This window comes from Passer domesticus, chromosome 9 (assembly GCF_036417665.1).
Source record: "Passer domesticus isolate bPasDom1 chromosome 9, bPasDom1.hap1, whole genome shotgun sequence".
Taxonomy (NCBI): Eukaryota; Metazoa; Chordata; class Aves; order Passeriformes; family Passeridae; genus Passer; species Passer domesticus.
The window spans coordinates 44,160,483-44,176,306 of NC_087482.1; the positions used below are offsets into that span (position 1 = coordinate 44,160,483).

The 15,824-nt window shown below is 40.0% G+C and overlaps 1 protein-coding gene across 4 annotated transcripts in view; it reads left to right on the forward strand.

The window, feature by feature from the left end:
- The window catches only part of CNTN6 (contactin 6), a 124,547-nt gene that overhangs the window by 36,478 nt on the left and 72,245 nt on the right, over positions 1-15,824 (forward strand). For 3 of the 4 annotated variants that reach the window (XM_064433112.1, XM_064433114.1, XM_064433115.1), the window contains 2 exons: positions 6,736-6,862; positions 12,058-12,233. In XM_064433112.1, coding sequence (XP_064289182.1) covers positions 6,736-6,862; positions 12,058-12,233 — 303 coding nt within the window. The remainder of the gene's footprint in view (positions 1-6,735; positions 6,863-12,057; positions 12,234-15,824) is intronic. The other variant, XM_064433113.1, reaches the window with a different exon arrangement.

Sequence of the window (15,824 nt, forward strand, 5' to 3'; positions counted from 1 at the left end):
TGGCAGTAATTTGGGCTACAAAAATAAATGGTCTCCATGTGTTTTTCTATTATCTTCATGATCTCAATTATTTCTGAGTGTTATCCCAGGGTATAAACCTTGTTATCTACATATAAAATCATCACTGATGTCAGGGTCTTGCAGCTAATTCCTGACTGGTTTAATTCATGCCTCTTACTTCAGCCCTGGTGAGAAAAACAAGCATCTGGGAAGGAGCCATTTTGTTCCAGTAATTCAAAATAAATAAACCAAATTTAAATAACTTGTACAAGCAGCTTAAACACCCACCTGCATTATAGTGCTGTAGAATGGAGATTGTATCTGGATTTCTACAAGGTCTGAGGCTCTCAATGCTGCAGAACCAAAATAGAACTTCACATTAGAACAATTTTCCTGTTGAGCATAAGTGGGAATTACCAAGTGTGGCCTCTGGAAACAAAGATGAATTACTGCTTGCTTTAGTAAATTCAAATTATTTGCAAACAGGCCTCTTCCATGATTTCTCTCCATTCCAGTGTGGCTGGATCTTTGAGTGCAGCAATTCTCCTTTGTCCCCTCTGTCTCCACAGTCCCTGGGTGGGAAAGAAGAGTTGCAAAGACTCAAATGGGTCTGAAATTTCCCTGAATTCCTTTATTTTTTTCCCCTAATTTTCTGTGTAAACAGAACTGCAGTTTCTCATGTTGTTGTGTGCTTATTCAAGTCAGTATTTCACTCTCACGTTAAGAAAGCATTAACAGGGCATCTACCAATGGAATTTGGGAGTCATTACACAGAATTCCAATGACAAAAATCATCTGAGCTTAATTACTCACCATCCTCTAAGAGAACAAAGCACAGTTACATTTTAAACAGAGAAAAGTTAGAAAGAAACAAAGTGCTGGCTTTCTTTAAGTGGCAGGATATTAAATGATATAGCTGTTATCTTCTCCTGTAGCATAAATTATTGAATTAAGCCTTCAGTCAGTTTGGCAATGGTGCCAGATGAATATTACAGGAGGACAAAGCAGCAAACAGAACCTGTCACTGAATCTGGGGCTCCCTCAGAACTGGAATTACAGTGAACAAAATGCTCGTGCACTCGATTGGAAAAGGTTCATTATTATTTATTCATCTAACACAAAAACCTAATGAAACTTCATTGAGAAGGGGGCACGTCAGGACTGGTATCCATCAGAAAGGCACATCCCTCCAACTTCATCAGGGATATTTGTCTCCATAATTAGATGTCTGTTCCACCAGAGTTCTCCATCTGAAGGACATGCCCGAGTTCATGACATGAAACAAATCACCCACACTAATGAAAAGGTGATTTTCACCTCCTATCTCACTTGTCTGCATCTCCCACAACAGCACAAAGTCTTTGGGAAATCTTTTCATAAAGCCAAAAAAAGTCAGGCCCAGGTAGGAATTTCAGCACTGTTGCTCACATGTTTGTTTATTTTTCAGTAAAATATTCCATTATTAATACAGGTGACACATTGTGTATTTATAGCCCCTCTCCTGGAGCACCTTTCCACACATCCCCACAATGAATTGTTCATAAATCTGTGCTCATCTCCAGTCAAAAGCTTAAATCAGTGCAGCTCCACTGAATGCTCTCCACAACCCATCCATTAGGAGCAATTTTCCTTCTCTGCAACTTGAAGTCCTGGTCTGGAATCTTTAGGGAATATTTGGGGGTTTGTATGGAACACGGTATCCTGAAAATCTGAGATTTGACTGCTGTACTCTGGGTGATAGCAGGAGAAAATGTCATATTTTGGCATTTAGGGATCCATCCTAAATTATTTTGGGATTAGAATGTGTGTATCTGTTGGATGAGTAATAAATTCACTGCTACCCAGATATATTCCTAGAAAGTTGAAGCAATACTGGTTATTATAGAACTTTTGAAAAATGTTGGGAGTATCAGATTTTGACAAAATCTTTTGTCACTATATATATTTAATTGAAAAAGGCTCATAATTCTCATGACTATGACAGTTTTTGCATAATACTTCCATAATTATCACCTGTGATATATTACACCCTAATTTTCTATGCTAGGTTCTGACAATAACGGTTATATTAGGAATTAAATCTGTATTTTATGGCTTGATTGTTTGTTTTCACACCCAAGGAAAATGTGCAGTCAGTCCATAACCTGAGCATGTTGTTTGCTACATCGGCCTCAGCTCACCCTACCTGCCCCACCATAGACATCCTGTTTAAATAACAGGAAAAATATTGGAATATTTGACTAATTTCTCAAGGAAAAAAAATTGGCAGGATGCAGAATCGACTTACTGAAAACATTTCAAATTGTTGTGCCATTTAGGGCGGGAGGAGCCCTGATTAAATAAAAGTTATATCTCCAAACTCAAAGCAAACGTGGGGTTCTCCAAGTGAGCCACAGGCAACTTCCATCCATCACATGTGGGAAGAGGGGACAAAGGAAGGGGCACTTGGAGTGCCAGCTCCTGGGAAATGCCAGATTCCAGCCGTGCCTCCTTCCATCTGCTTGCCCTCGTTATTTTTCAAATCTTAAGGAAGGGACACAATTTTCCCACTATCTCCCTAATGGAATGGCCTCAAGTTGAGACAGGGGAGGTTTAGATTGGATATGAGAGGAAATTTCTTTATGGATAGGGTTGGAAAGGATGGGAACAGCATCACCATCACTGGAAGTGTTCAAAAAAAGTGTGGATGTGGCAGCTGAGGACATAGTTGGGTGGTGATGGTGCTGGGCTGGATGGATTTGCTGCTTTGGAAGTCTTTTCCAGCTGCAATGAATCCATGTTTCCATGCAAAGGATGCCTTGCATTCTTGCCTGTCATTTTAAAGACAGTTTTGTTCATAAACCCTGGGCTTGAGTGCCAAATTCCCCATCATTACTGAGAGTTTTTCTGACTTCAGCAGTGCCAGGACTTCCCCCCGTGTGCCTCACCACTGCCTCCCCTTCTCCCAACATCACAGGGAGATAAATGTCTCCCTGGTTTGGTGTCTGCCAGCAGAGACTCTCTGGAATTCCACCAGCACTCCCAGTTTGACTCTTTCAACAGAAGCTGAGACTTGAAAGGAGCCCTGTGTCTCTGGAGCTCTGCACACCAACACCTGAAGGGAGAAAACTCATGAAAGTTGAAGCCCCTTTGGGAAAACCCTGCAGGTCTCAGGTTGCTTCATCCTGCTCAGACCTACAAGATCTAATCTGCCTTTCTGTGCTTCACTCTCAGAGAGCTGGCTGGCGCTGGGAGGGACAGAGGGAATCCTGCCTGTGCTCCTGACAAGTCGTTTTTCTTTCCACACAACATTTTCATGGCCATTTCTCTGCTTCATCTTTCCCCATCTTCTCTCCCAGTGTAAAAATCCGACTCCTTGAAGGGATGTGTGTTACTTTAGGTGGTACCAAGCAGTGTCTCATCCATTACCTCTCGTTTTGCATCTGTCAGGCTCCTTTTCAAGTCCTTGAGCTCCCTGGTCCAGGCCTTTGAGGAGGGAAATAATAATTTCATTCTGCTTCTGACAAGATTCAATCAAAAACCCCAGTGTTCTTTGCAGGGAAACACTCCATGGCATTTAAAAATCTGTGCACCTCATAAACTCCCTGTCTTCCAATTACAAATTACCCATATCTTCAGCTGAAAAATTAAACAGATTTTGAATAAGTTGGATTTTTCATAGTTTTCCTGCTGTCATTAGAAGGGGGAAGGGTTTAATTCACCTGTCCCATCCCTTTTGCTGGAGCTGACAGGTGTTTTACTATCACACTGATTTAAAAGACGCCTCTTAATCAGGTGTCAGCTTTGGCCCATAAAGTCATATTAATGTTTTGGATCAGATATGAAGCTCTATCTAAGGCACATTAAGAAAGATTCATTAGAAACTCACTACCTCCGGAATTTACAACCTTCCTGGAACTTAATAGCCTGGATAAATTCCTCCTTATCTGGTTTGCTTATGTGAATTATGGCAGTTTTGCATTTAGAAGCTTCTCCTCATGATCTTCCATAAGGATTCTCTGATATGGCACATCCAGAATCATGGAATGGTCTGGGTTGGAAGAGACATTAAAACTCATTCACTTTCACCTCACAGGGACACCTTCCACTGTCCCAGGTTGCTCCAAATCTTGTCCAGCCTGGCCTTGGACACTTCCAGGGATGTGGTCACAGTTTCTTTGTGATCCCAGCCCACCAGAATTCCCCATTCCTGGTCCTGGAGCAGTGAATCCTCTGGAGTTTGGCTCCTTGGAGCTCATTATCCCAGACAAACCTAAACTTCTCCCTGAAAATAGATCATGATGTTTCTGGGGCAATCTCAATTTCACCAAACAGATTTTATCTGCTATCACCGAGCAGCTTGGAGTGATGGTGATTCCAACTCCAGTTTGCAAAAAATCCTAATGGGAAGGAAGATCTGGGTAGCAAAGGGGTAAAAGTCAGCTAATTTACAATATTGGCCTACTGAGTTATCCATACTCACATTGCAGCCTGGGCCTGGGCCAGCCTGAACTGCTCCTGGAGTTTCTCCTTTGCATTTCCAGCTGGGCAGAGACCTCACAAGGAGCTGCATATGAATCCCACCAGAGTCAGAAACAGGAAAGAACAGGGAGTAGGATTTGGCTGGAAATGAAGTTGATTCAGTGTGAACTCCAGATTTTTTTTTTCATTCTCTCTGTCTGGATGAGGGAGAGCATAAATACCTAAACATTTATTATAGCTGAGTAAAACCTCTTGAACTGAATTTGACAGGAATATCAGGGTGTGACATATCCACCATTGCCCATAAAGCAGTGACTGGGAAGCACTGGGACACCCCTGCTTCTTCCGTAATGACAGAAAAACCAGGGTTCCTCCTCTTCCACTAGCACTGTGTTAATGCCTGGATTGGCTGAAGACAATATCATGTAATGAATGAAGGAATGATGATTCATTTTCCTGCTTTAGCTTTGAATTCAGGCTGCCATAATTATGGTCTTTAAGGAGATCAAACTGATTTGGCATCATAAAGAAATGCATTTTAACTTCTTATCAAACATTCCATAACAAGAGTTTATATTTACTTTCAAGCATTATGCTGAGGATTCACACATGATTTTTATCTATAGAAACCATACATTTAAACAAATATTCATATTCCAATTGATTTTTTTAAAAATGTGAACTATTTAAACCTTAACAAAAGCAAACAGCCCTACGAAAATGCATTTGTCATGTGTATCTCTGGAGAAATCACAGTGATTGTATTGAACCTGGAGGATGGAGAAGAAATATATGGCCATTCTCTATAGGAAACACAAAAGGATGCATCAGGAAATTAGAAATGACCAGCCTGACCTTTTCTATAAATAAGAGATGGACTCCTAGGACACCATTGGCTCTGAGAGTGCACATCATTTCTCACAAATTTGATGTTATTCTCTGCTGCAGATCAGCCAGCGAGGAAAGGATATTAAAGAGAGAACAAAACAACAGCAAGAAGCTGCCTTTACTAAAATTCATGGGCAGTATTTTTGTGACAGGGACTGTGACATGTCCACTGGAAAGGGGCTGTAAAATATTGTGTCCTTATTCTACACATTAAGGGCTCGCTGCATTAAGGGCATGGGAAGGGGATAGAAAATTAAGATATTCAGTAGTCTGCAAATGACAAATGAGTCTAAATTCCATTTAGGAAAAAACTTGGGAGATTAATCCCAGGTTTACCAAAATATTTACATTTTTATGAGGTGAAGTAGGGGTTTTTATGTACATCAGGTAGTTCACCACTGGCCCAGTTGGGTACAGGGATTTAAAATGCAGAACGATGATCCCTGGGTCATTTTGTGGCTTCAGAAAAACTTCTCCCTGACAGTTCTGGGAAGGTAACGAGGACTGAGGAAATGAACCCAGAAGGGAAGCAAATTCCTCCCAAAGAAAAGATAAGTCAAAGGGTCAATTGTAGCAATAGTGAAAGAAGAAGTCTTCAAATTTGTCAAGGGACTAAACCCAGAAGAGTGGCAGGACAAGAAACAAAGATTATTTAAGCATCCCAGAGAGCTGCTCTGCCTTGCCCTCGTGGTTTGCTGAACAAATTGTCTTCTCCCCTGCTCCTCAGAACAAGGAAGATCACCATGAAATATAGAAGTAATTCTGGTTTGCCTTGCAATCAATCATTTAATTTTAGATATGATATAAAGGTTGATTGTGTACTGCTACCCCTGCTTTGAAAGGATTGAAAAAGGGAAGGGAAAAAAATCCAAAACACCAATAAACAAGCAAACAAAAACCCCATAAACAACCCTAAACCCAGGCCAGTATAAAAAAATCATACATAAAGTATACAAAAATAATATCTCAAGAGATGGGAAGGGTTAGAGGAGAAGGAGGTGAGTGATTCCCTTAGACTGTGCTGTGAGCAGGGAGCACCAAAACAGAACCACAATTCCACAACTCCATCCTGTGCTGATCCACAGCACCAGGATGAGGTGCATGGGCACATTTAACAGTTGGCCAGGGAATTTCCATGGGAAACACGCAAAGAAGCTTCACTGTCACCTGCAAAATAAATCAGCAGCAGCTGAGCTCTGCGATTTTATTATCAATCAGCCTTGAAATATTTCCTCCTTAACAGTCCAGTGTCTGGAGGTGGATTCTCTAGTGAATATAATAACAGACCTTAACTTGCAGCTGAAAGCAAAGGACTCCAAAGGACAATTTTATGTGGAAGGACATGCTAAAGACATCTAATCTGAAATTATTGTTTTTCTTTTGCAGGGGAAGAAACCCTTCATGGGCCTATTTTTATCCAAGAGCCATATGATATCACTTATTCCATGGGCTCAGCAAATCCAGAGATCCTCCTGAACTGCACAGCTAAAGGATATCCACTGCCATACTACAGGTGAAGTCAACCTTGGGGAAATATTGTCTCACTGTGACTCTGAATTGTGTTTTATTCACTGCACCACCAGAAATAAATACCCCAAAATCTGTTGAGTGCTCACAGCAGGAATATACAAAGTTTAGAGTAAATCTGAGGAATGAAGGAAAAATATTTTTGCTGCTTTGCTGTAAAGAAAATTAACACAGGAAAACAAAATAATTGAAAATCATCCCCAAAGTATTTAAAAATATACAGAATTAATTCTGAATTCACAGAACAGCTGTGAAAAATGGGAGAATGGAAGCACTGAGCATCTGTACTCGATAAAACTTTCCATACATTAATAAAAGCTTGGAAAGCAGAAGAGCAACATCCTTCCCTTTTCTAATTCCAGCATTTCATGTTCATATTTATGGTGTTTGTTTAGAGAAACAGCTCCAATACCTTACAGGAGTCACTTAATAAAACCTTGGTACAGAGGATTTTCTGTTTATTTGGTAACTGTGGATTCATCACTTACAATATAACTTGTTGCCCCTAGGATCTGGAAATCCAAGTTGGATAAGAGGAAAAGCTGAGAATCTAAGGAAAAAACAAACAAACAAACAAAAAAACCCATTGTGCTTTCTTCAGAAAATAATGGGGAAAGCAATGGTTGAGATGAAGGAAAATTATATATAAAAAATAAACCATTCGTGCAAGGCATGAAAGAAAATTGTGTCCTATGAAATGCTTAGAGAATATTTATTGAAGAGATTTTAACTGCTGCCACCAGAGCCTTCCCTGGAAAGGGCCACCACAGGTTATCAGCTTGGCTTTTGGACTTCGTGGCTTGATTTGTCCCCAGACATGAAAGAAACCCTTAATTTCTTTAATTTCTTTTATGAAAGGAACCCTCAATTTCCTTTATGAAAGGAACCCTTAATTTCCTTTTCACAGTGCAACTTCTCCTCCTATGAGTAGAAACTCTCATGTGTTTCCCAGCCCATTTGTTCTCCCGTTCTCAACATGAACCTCAGCTGGTTCAGGCCATGAATTTCAAGCCTTTCCAGATCATACACCCATCTGTTTAATATTTGAGCAGCTTCCCAGAAAATTCCTGGACTCTTGTATCCCCCCATGAGTTCCTCACACCCACAAAGATCAGAGAGAGCAGCTTCCACCAGGCAGGAGAGCTGGGAAATCTCCCCCATCCCTTATTTGATATCCATATTTTACCTTTATTTTTTCTCTAACCACCCATTAATTAAATTCCCTGGGTTTTTATCATCATTCCCTTTTTTTTTTTTTTTGCAAAGTCTCAGTGGCTCCAGCAGGGACATGAGATCAACATCTGGGGATGGATCCTGGAGCCCTGAGGTCAATTAAAAGTTATCAGACAATCACTGCTGCAATTACACCACAATTTGGAGGGAACAGGGAGCTTTTCACTTGTCTTTGATTTCACCACAGCTAATGCTGCCTTTGTCAGATAAGGATTGAGCCCATATATTTAAAGTTCCAACAATTCTAGATAAATCAAGCCCAGTATGAAATTTTAATCATCTCCTTTGCTGAGTGATGGCAAAGAACAGCAAGGACTGCTGGAGGTTTCTCTTTGATTCAGAAATACAGAACCACTCCAACAGGAAGAAAGTTAGATACCACTTAATTTGCTATTTAGCAGTTTTTACATCAAGAAATATGCTGATAAATGCCTTTTCTTGAAATAAAAAATGCTTACCATTTCCTAAAAGTTTGGTTTTACTAGTACTCTTTTAGTTTTATAGACTTGTCAAAAGTAGTGATAATTTTTTGCAACTCCTCCTCAAAATGTTGTGCGTCTGAGAAGCACAGTGCAAGAATTGTGCAGAAATGTAGGTGGAAGGGCTGAGTAATGAAAATGAGACACAGTTTTCCCTTTGGAACTAACAGAGAACACAGATTACACTGGAAAAAAAATATGGATGGAAGCATCTCTGTAACCATTAAGAAACCTATATAAATGTTCTGATAAACATAATTTTATCTCTTATGTCTTTTTTATAAAGTCAAAATTGTCTATATTATCAGGTACATTATTCCAGGTGTTTCCTGGTGTGATGTTGGTGATAAATAAACAAAAAAATTAAATTAGATTTATCATTTTTTGCACTTAAGCTTTTTTGGTTACAGTCACCAGACGGATTATCACCAACTAACTCAATGAATTTTACTTTTTTTTTTTTTATTTTTTTTATTTTTATTTTTACTTCCAGCCTATCCATGAACACCCTGCAGTGTTTCCAGCAATATTTTGACATTTTTTTGTTTGATTTCAGGTGCTGTCTTTTCCTGCACTTCCATTCAATATCCAGAGCAATCCCCCAGTCCTGCATTTTCATGCAAATTGGAAATTGAGGGTGTTTTCCCCTCCATAATCTTCTCAGGGAGGAGTCAATGGAACCAATAAATAAATCCAAGGGCAGCATAAGCAGCACTGGTTAGAAGAACATTTTAATATTTCAGCCCAACACAGAGCGCTGCACTAAAAGGAGATAAAGAGATTCAAATCCAATCCAAACCCAAGCAGTACGAGGATAACTTGAGCACACAAAGGAAAGGGAGGGAACAGAGCACAAAGTCTACAAGGCTTGCAAATGACATCAAACATGTTCATAATCATTGCATCAAGCTGGGGAATGATTCCCAGTAATCCCAAAAATCCACCCTGGACACAGAAATTGCAGCCCTGCTCTTGTGTCCTTTTCCCTGGAATGCTGGTCCTTGGCTCAGTGCAGATTCTGCCTCAAAAGTAGATTAAAAACTCCTTCAGTCTCTGCTGCCTTGTTCACAGGCAGGAGTTTTTACACTTCCCATTTTCTTCCTCACTGGAAGTGCTGTTCCTGAAGGGGAATTTTGCAAATCCTTTTCCCAATTACAACAAAGCCTCAGGTGGCTTGGCAGGACATTTCCATTTGAATGCAAATAATCTAAGAAATATAGAACACAATGAAGTCATAAAAATATTGATATTTTTATTATAGCAGCATGCTGAAAAGAGAATTTATTAAACCATGTGAGCATATACCCACTCACAGTCCTTGGGCTCCTAGGGAACTGATCAATTCAGCATCAGAATATAGGAAATTTTTTAAAGTTTAGGTTCTGAAACAATTGGTGAAAGAAAAACAATCCAGGATGTATTTCCCATAATTGAGGAAAAATATTTTCCAATGGTTGCATGAAAAAATTCACAAAAATGCATCGATGTTCTCTGACTTAATGGGTTTATGTTAAAAATTCCCTAAAATAATTATCCAGATTTCTGTGTATTAATACACTGCAGAACACACAAAGTCATTAAATCATTGTCTACCACATGAATTCATTAATTCCCTTCCTTCAGTGATGTAAACATATTAATTAGGGAAAAAGCCCACACCAGGAGCTGAACCCCTGATCTATATGCAAAGTTTAATAATCATTGTACCATGGTGATTAGAATGATTATGGGGATACTGTGAAGAATTCATTTGCAGCAGCTAAGCCAACGTCTTCACATTTGTTTGGAAAAACAATTATAGATCTTAATTGGGAGCCATGCAATGATGACAGCAGTTATTTCAGTGATTGATTCTGAAATTAAAGAGAACTGGCAAATTAAATACCAGAATATCTTAGATTAGAAAATGGAAAGCTTTAGACAACTTGGAGCATATGTAAATCCTGAAATATGGCAAAATGCTAACACTAATACCCTAAAATAACAGCAAAACCTAAACCAACTAAAACAAATATCAAAAAGGAATCAAGGAGAGGTATGGAAACACCAAAAATCAGCTGGAATTTGTAGGAAGAATTCCTGAGTTGCACCCAAATTTTTCAGTGTGGATGCATCCACGAAAGGGGAGACAGCAACCCAAAGAAATGATTTTTCATTATTAGAATTTGCTCACAGAATTCCATTGATTTCGTATATAATCAGTCATTATCTTTCAAAACTACAAGTGCTCACTTGAAGGTCAAGGTGCTCCCTGTATTTGGAGCACAGAACTGCATTTCAGAGCCCAGTGTGGAAATCCTCCCAGAAAAACCAGCTCCTGAGCAGTGTGGGTGTGTGGAGAGAGGGCTGGGAGGGGACTGGCAAAATCCTGTGCTGTGTATCCAGGTCAGATTTCCAGGGATAAAGTTTGCTTCAATTTGTTACCTGGAGAACCTGCCCTCACTTTCAGGAGCTCTGCAAATAAACAGAAATAGATAATTTTTATGCTGTGATCCTTCAGGTAATTAACAAGGAGATGATTGCCCTTGGTTTAGGCACTGCCAGGAACACAAAGTGAGCCTTTGGCAATTTCTGTGTGAACCTTCCACCCAGTGGAGGGCTTGGAGTCACACCCAGACATCAACACAAATCAAAAAGGCTGAGGAGGTGGCTCTGATATAAAATCAGGAGAAGAGAATACCTGGTTGTGTCGTTTTAGGATTGCTGACCACCTAAAAAGTGGCATTAACAAGCCCAAAAGTTGCAGGCCTCAGTGGCTGAGTCCTTTATCCTTCCTTTGGCCCCCACGTGAGCAAGGAAAATTCAACCCTAGCATGACTAATGGCAAAGCCACAAAAATTCCCTTCCTGAAACACATAATATTTATTTTCTTTGAGAGAGAAATTGTATTTTGACATCTGTAAGCAGCTGGGTAATGTTGCAGACACAATCCATTTTCTGCTTAGTGGACTAACGGGGACAAATGAAGATTTAAAATAGCAGCGTTCTCATCATTAAATGATCAGTCTCAGACTTGCTGGGTAAAAACTTCCCTCTCAGCTCTTGTTCTGCCCTCTCAAGTGCAATCCTTCCTGATCTACATCTCCAAAGCATTTTGGTTGCCAATTTCATGATTAATCATTTGCAAGGACTGTAAAGCACATTCATATTATAAAAAATAATGCAGTTGTAGACAAGGTATAAACATCCCCCCTCCGGACTGAATGGATAACTTTGTTTAAATAAGTTATAATTACTTTTTGTGGACATTTGGGTGAACACTGGTGACTGAAGTAAAGATTTTCCAAAGAATACCATTATTGCTATCATTATGATTGATGTAAGAAGCAGTCGTGTGTGAAAAATGATCTAATTTTGTGATATTTAACTACATTTTTATCATTACAGGTATGCTACAGCACACTATTTAAGATAAATATGAATAGGCTCTGTAAATTATAAGCATAATTTGATTTTTTTCCCCTCAAAGGTGGAAGCAAAATGGCACAGATATTGATCTTACCATGAGTTATCACTACAGGTTGGTTGGAGGCAGCTTGGCAATCAATAACCCACATAAAAATCAGGATATTGGAACATACCAGTGTTTGGCCACAAATTCATTTGGAACAATTCTGAGCAGGAAGGCAAAGCTTCAATTTGCATGTAAGTTGGGAAGATCATATTTATTAGAGCATTATTTTCCTATTAATTCTGCACATGGACTGTAATTTATTGGGTAATTAAAGGATCATTGGGGATTCTGTCCAAAAGGTTTGACTTCCTTCTGCACTGCTTATTCCTAAAAAACCCCAAAATGTTCCTAGTAAATATTAATAACAAGACCAGACATCTGATGGCTGCTGCCCTCGGGAGCCAGAATAAAAATCAGGAAATTGAAAGGTCAAGGAAAATGAGCACAATTATCTTCACTTAACAAAGGTGTTCTCACTTTTTAGGACAGTGGTTTTGTTGTTGTCCCGCAGGTATCTACAGCTGGGGCGGTGGGGGAATTGTTGCAAAAAGTTGGGCTTTGAGTTTTCTGTAGCTAATGAGGTCTAATTGAGACACAAAACCATTGTTCCCCTAATTGACACACTGATTTAATTTTTTTTTTTTACATTATGAAAGAAACACTCCTTTTCCTTACACCGTGTGTAAAAGTGTGAGCTGCTCTCTGAAATATTTCATATTTCAGCTCCCTCAGGTCGAGCACATTGTCTGTCTTGAGATGATTTAAAGTTTATTTCATCTTTGCTCCCCGTTTCACTCCTTCACAACTTCACAACCATTTTCACAAGGTTCGGATGCGGTGACCGAGTTCTGTGAACGCCCTGGGGAAGGGGGGGAACAACAGTGACAACCAAAAAACTCCAGATATTCCCTCCAGCCCTTTTTTTTTTTCAGTCTAAAGCTCAGAGCAGTCTGTTGCTGGGAGAAAGCAATTGTTTTCAAAGCTCATTAATAAAACATGTGACTAAAGCCAACCTTGTGTCACTATTTCAGACACCAGCAAACGGATTAATTATTAATCTTGTTCCATTTCTCATAGCAAACCTGGTGTCACAGGGGTTACACAAAGGAGACATCAGAGGTCAGGCTGGTTCACAGAGTCTCTTTCAGCAGAGCTGATCAAAAAGTGTATTGCTGGTACCTCATTTAATAATGTTTTACCCTGAATTTCTCAAACAGCTTTGATTTCCAAGAGCTGGTCAAATGTAAAAAAAAAAAAAAGATTCATTATTTTACCACTTTTTCTGCTGAAATATTTTTTCAAGCCAGACTTCCTGTGTGGGAATTTTTTTTGAGATTTGGAGGTGAACATTGGTTAGTGACAGAATTCCATTTTAGAAAGGAGCAAGAATAGACAGCCACCTCAAAATTGTCCACGGAGTCTGTAATCCCCATGGAACCAAGGCAGGCCAGGCAGGGAGCTGGGAAAAGAACTAAGGAAAGGGAATATCCTTAAATGAAGGCACAAAAAGGTGTACAAAAAATAAAATAAAAAAAAAAAAGCAGAGGGAAGGAAGGAAAACCAGGAATATCTGTGAAAGAAAGAAGGCTCTGGTGATTATTCAGCATTATATATCAAGCAGTTCCTTTATTTAAGCTTTATACCCCCACTCAAATACTTCCCAAAGTCCCTGCAGGGAGCAGGTCCCAGAGCTGGGTCTGGTTTTTCCCCAGCTCTCACTCTGCTCCAGTCCTTCAGCTCTAACAGCACCACAGAATCCTAAATTTATCCTATAATCAAGCACTACACCACTTTTCCAGTAGTGGTGACAGATATTTACCTCTTTCCCCATGGAGAAGAGAGAGGACAGACAAATCAAAGGCTGTTATTTACACTGACAAGCACAAATTTACAGGAAAATGCTTCAATTTAGCAGCATCACTGCAGAACTGGGAGTTTTAAGTTGTCTTACAATAGGGAAAAAAACCCACAGTACCTGGAAAACGTCATAATGACCTGATGAGAATAGTGGAACAAATTACCTTGAAACTCTTATTTCACAGTCAACATTGCCTTGTTTCTTATTTTCATGTTGCCATTCAATTTAATTCTTTGTTTCAACCAATACTTCAGGCTATATCTTGAAATCCAGGCAGGCAGGCACGTTGCTGTGATGACACTTTCATTCAACACCTCACAAAATGGGATTTTTCCCTGGACTGGAATGTCTGGCATATTATTGCAATCTCCCTGATAAAGAATTGAATCAAACCTATTATCCAAGTACCAGGGTTTCTGTGTATTTGTCTCTTTACTACAAGGTAACTAACTCTGAGTTGGAGTTTGAATTAATGATACCTCCAGAAACCTATTCAACATGTCAACTTAATATATAAAAAAATACTTTTTTCCTCTGTTCAAGATACCAAGTTCTCTGAGAAGCAAAATAAATGCGGAACGAGATTAGAAATATGTCTTCAGATTCAGCTGGAGTTTGGTGCTTATCCTCTATTAAAACCAGAGCTGTCAAAGGAAAGCTGCAGGAGGAATATTGTACAGAAGGCAGTGGCATAGATTATTAAAGCTACAAGCTGAAAATGAGAGACAGCATCAGGGAGAGGGAGCGCGTAAATGCATTAGCGGGATGCAAGGATGGCAGGCCCTTGGCATCCCCGCTTCCTGCACAAGGCTTGTTTTGTCATAAATAAACTCAAAAGCTCCCTGTAAATCCTGCACGTCTCCTGCTCCCCTGCCAGCAGTACATTTGGAGCAGCCCACGTGTGTTTTTGCAGTTGTTGAGGTGGAAGTTTGTGAAGGTTTGGTGTCAGGCCTCGGCTCGTGCAGCCGGAGCCAAGCACAGGAGGAGGGTCCTGGTCCAGGCTGGAGTCATGGCCTGCCACCCACAGGGCTTCTCCCCTTCCAGGTCAGCGGTGACACCCAGCACAAGGTCACCTAGAACACCAGCTCAGCCTAAAATGAAATCAAAGCCTTGGGAAGTTCATCTTGGAGCTAGGCCCAAGTCAGCTTGAAGGAGGAGATGAGGACATGAGAGCTTTTCCTTCAGCTTTTGCACAACTCAGAATCACAGACTCAGTAGAGGACACAGTTTTAAGCTGCACCAGGGGAAGTTTAGGCTGGACTTTGGGAAAAGGTTCTTCACAGAATGAGTGGTTGGGCATTGGAATGGGCTGCTCAGGGAGGTGGTGGAGTCACCATCCCTGGAGGGGTTTAAAAAAAGGCTGGATGAGGACTTGGTGTAACACTGCCATGGTGTAGCACATAAAGTGGTGTTAGGTCATAGGTTGGAGGTCTTTTTCATCTTTAATTATAGAATCACAGAATTAACAGAGTTGGAAAAGACCTTTGAGATCATCAAGGCCAGCCTTTGCCCAATCTCCCCCTGCTCATAAACCACATCACAAAATTTCACATCTATTCATTTTTTGAACACTTCCAAGCATGGGGACTCCATCACTTCCATGAGCAGCTAGTCCCAAAGCTTGGCCACTCTTTCAGTGGCGAAATTTTTCCTAAGGCATTTTTGTTTAAGGCATTTCATGCCTTAAGAAAAGACAAACAAAAAACCTGCTGGGGAAAACTGCTTCAGTATGGCTTCAACCAGAACTTTCTCTCAAGGCACACAGGGGATTTGCTTTAATTATTTCCTCAGTTTTAAGCAAAAATAACAGTGTGCAAACAACTGGTCTTGAGGGAAATCCCCGTAACAGGCTGCATGAAACAGCCTGTCCAGGCCTGTTACTTGTTCTTTTGGTTCTCAAACACATCTATAGCAGAGGCATTAA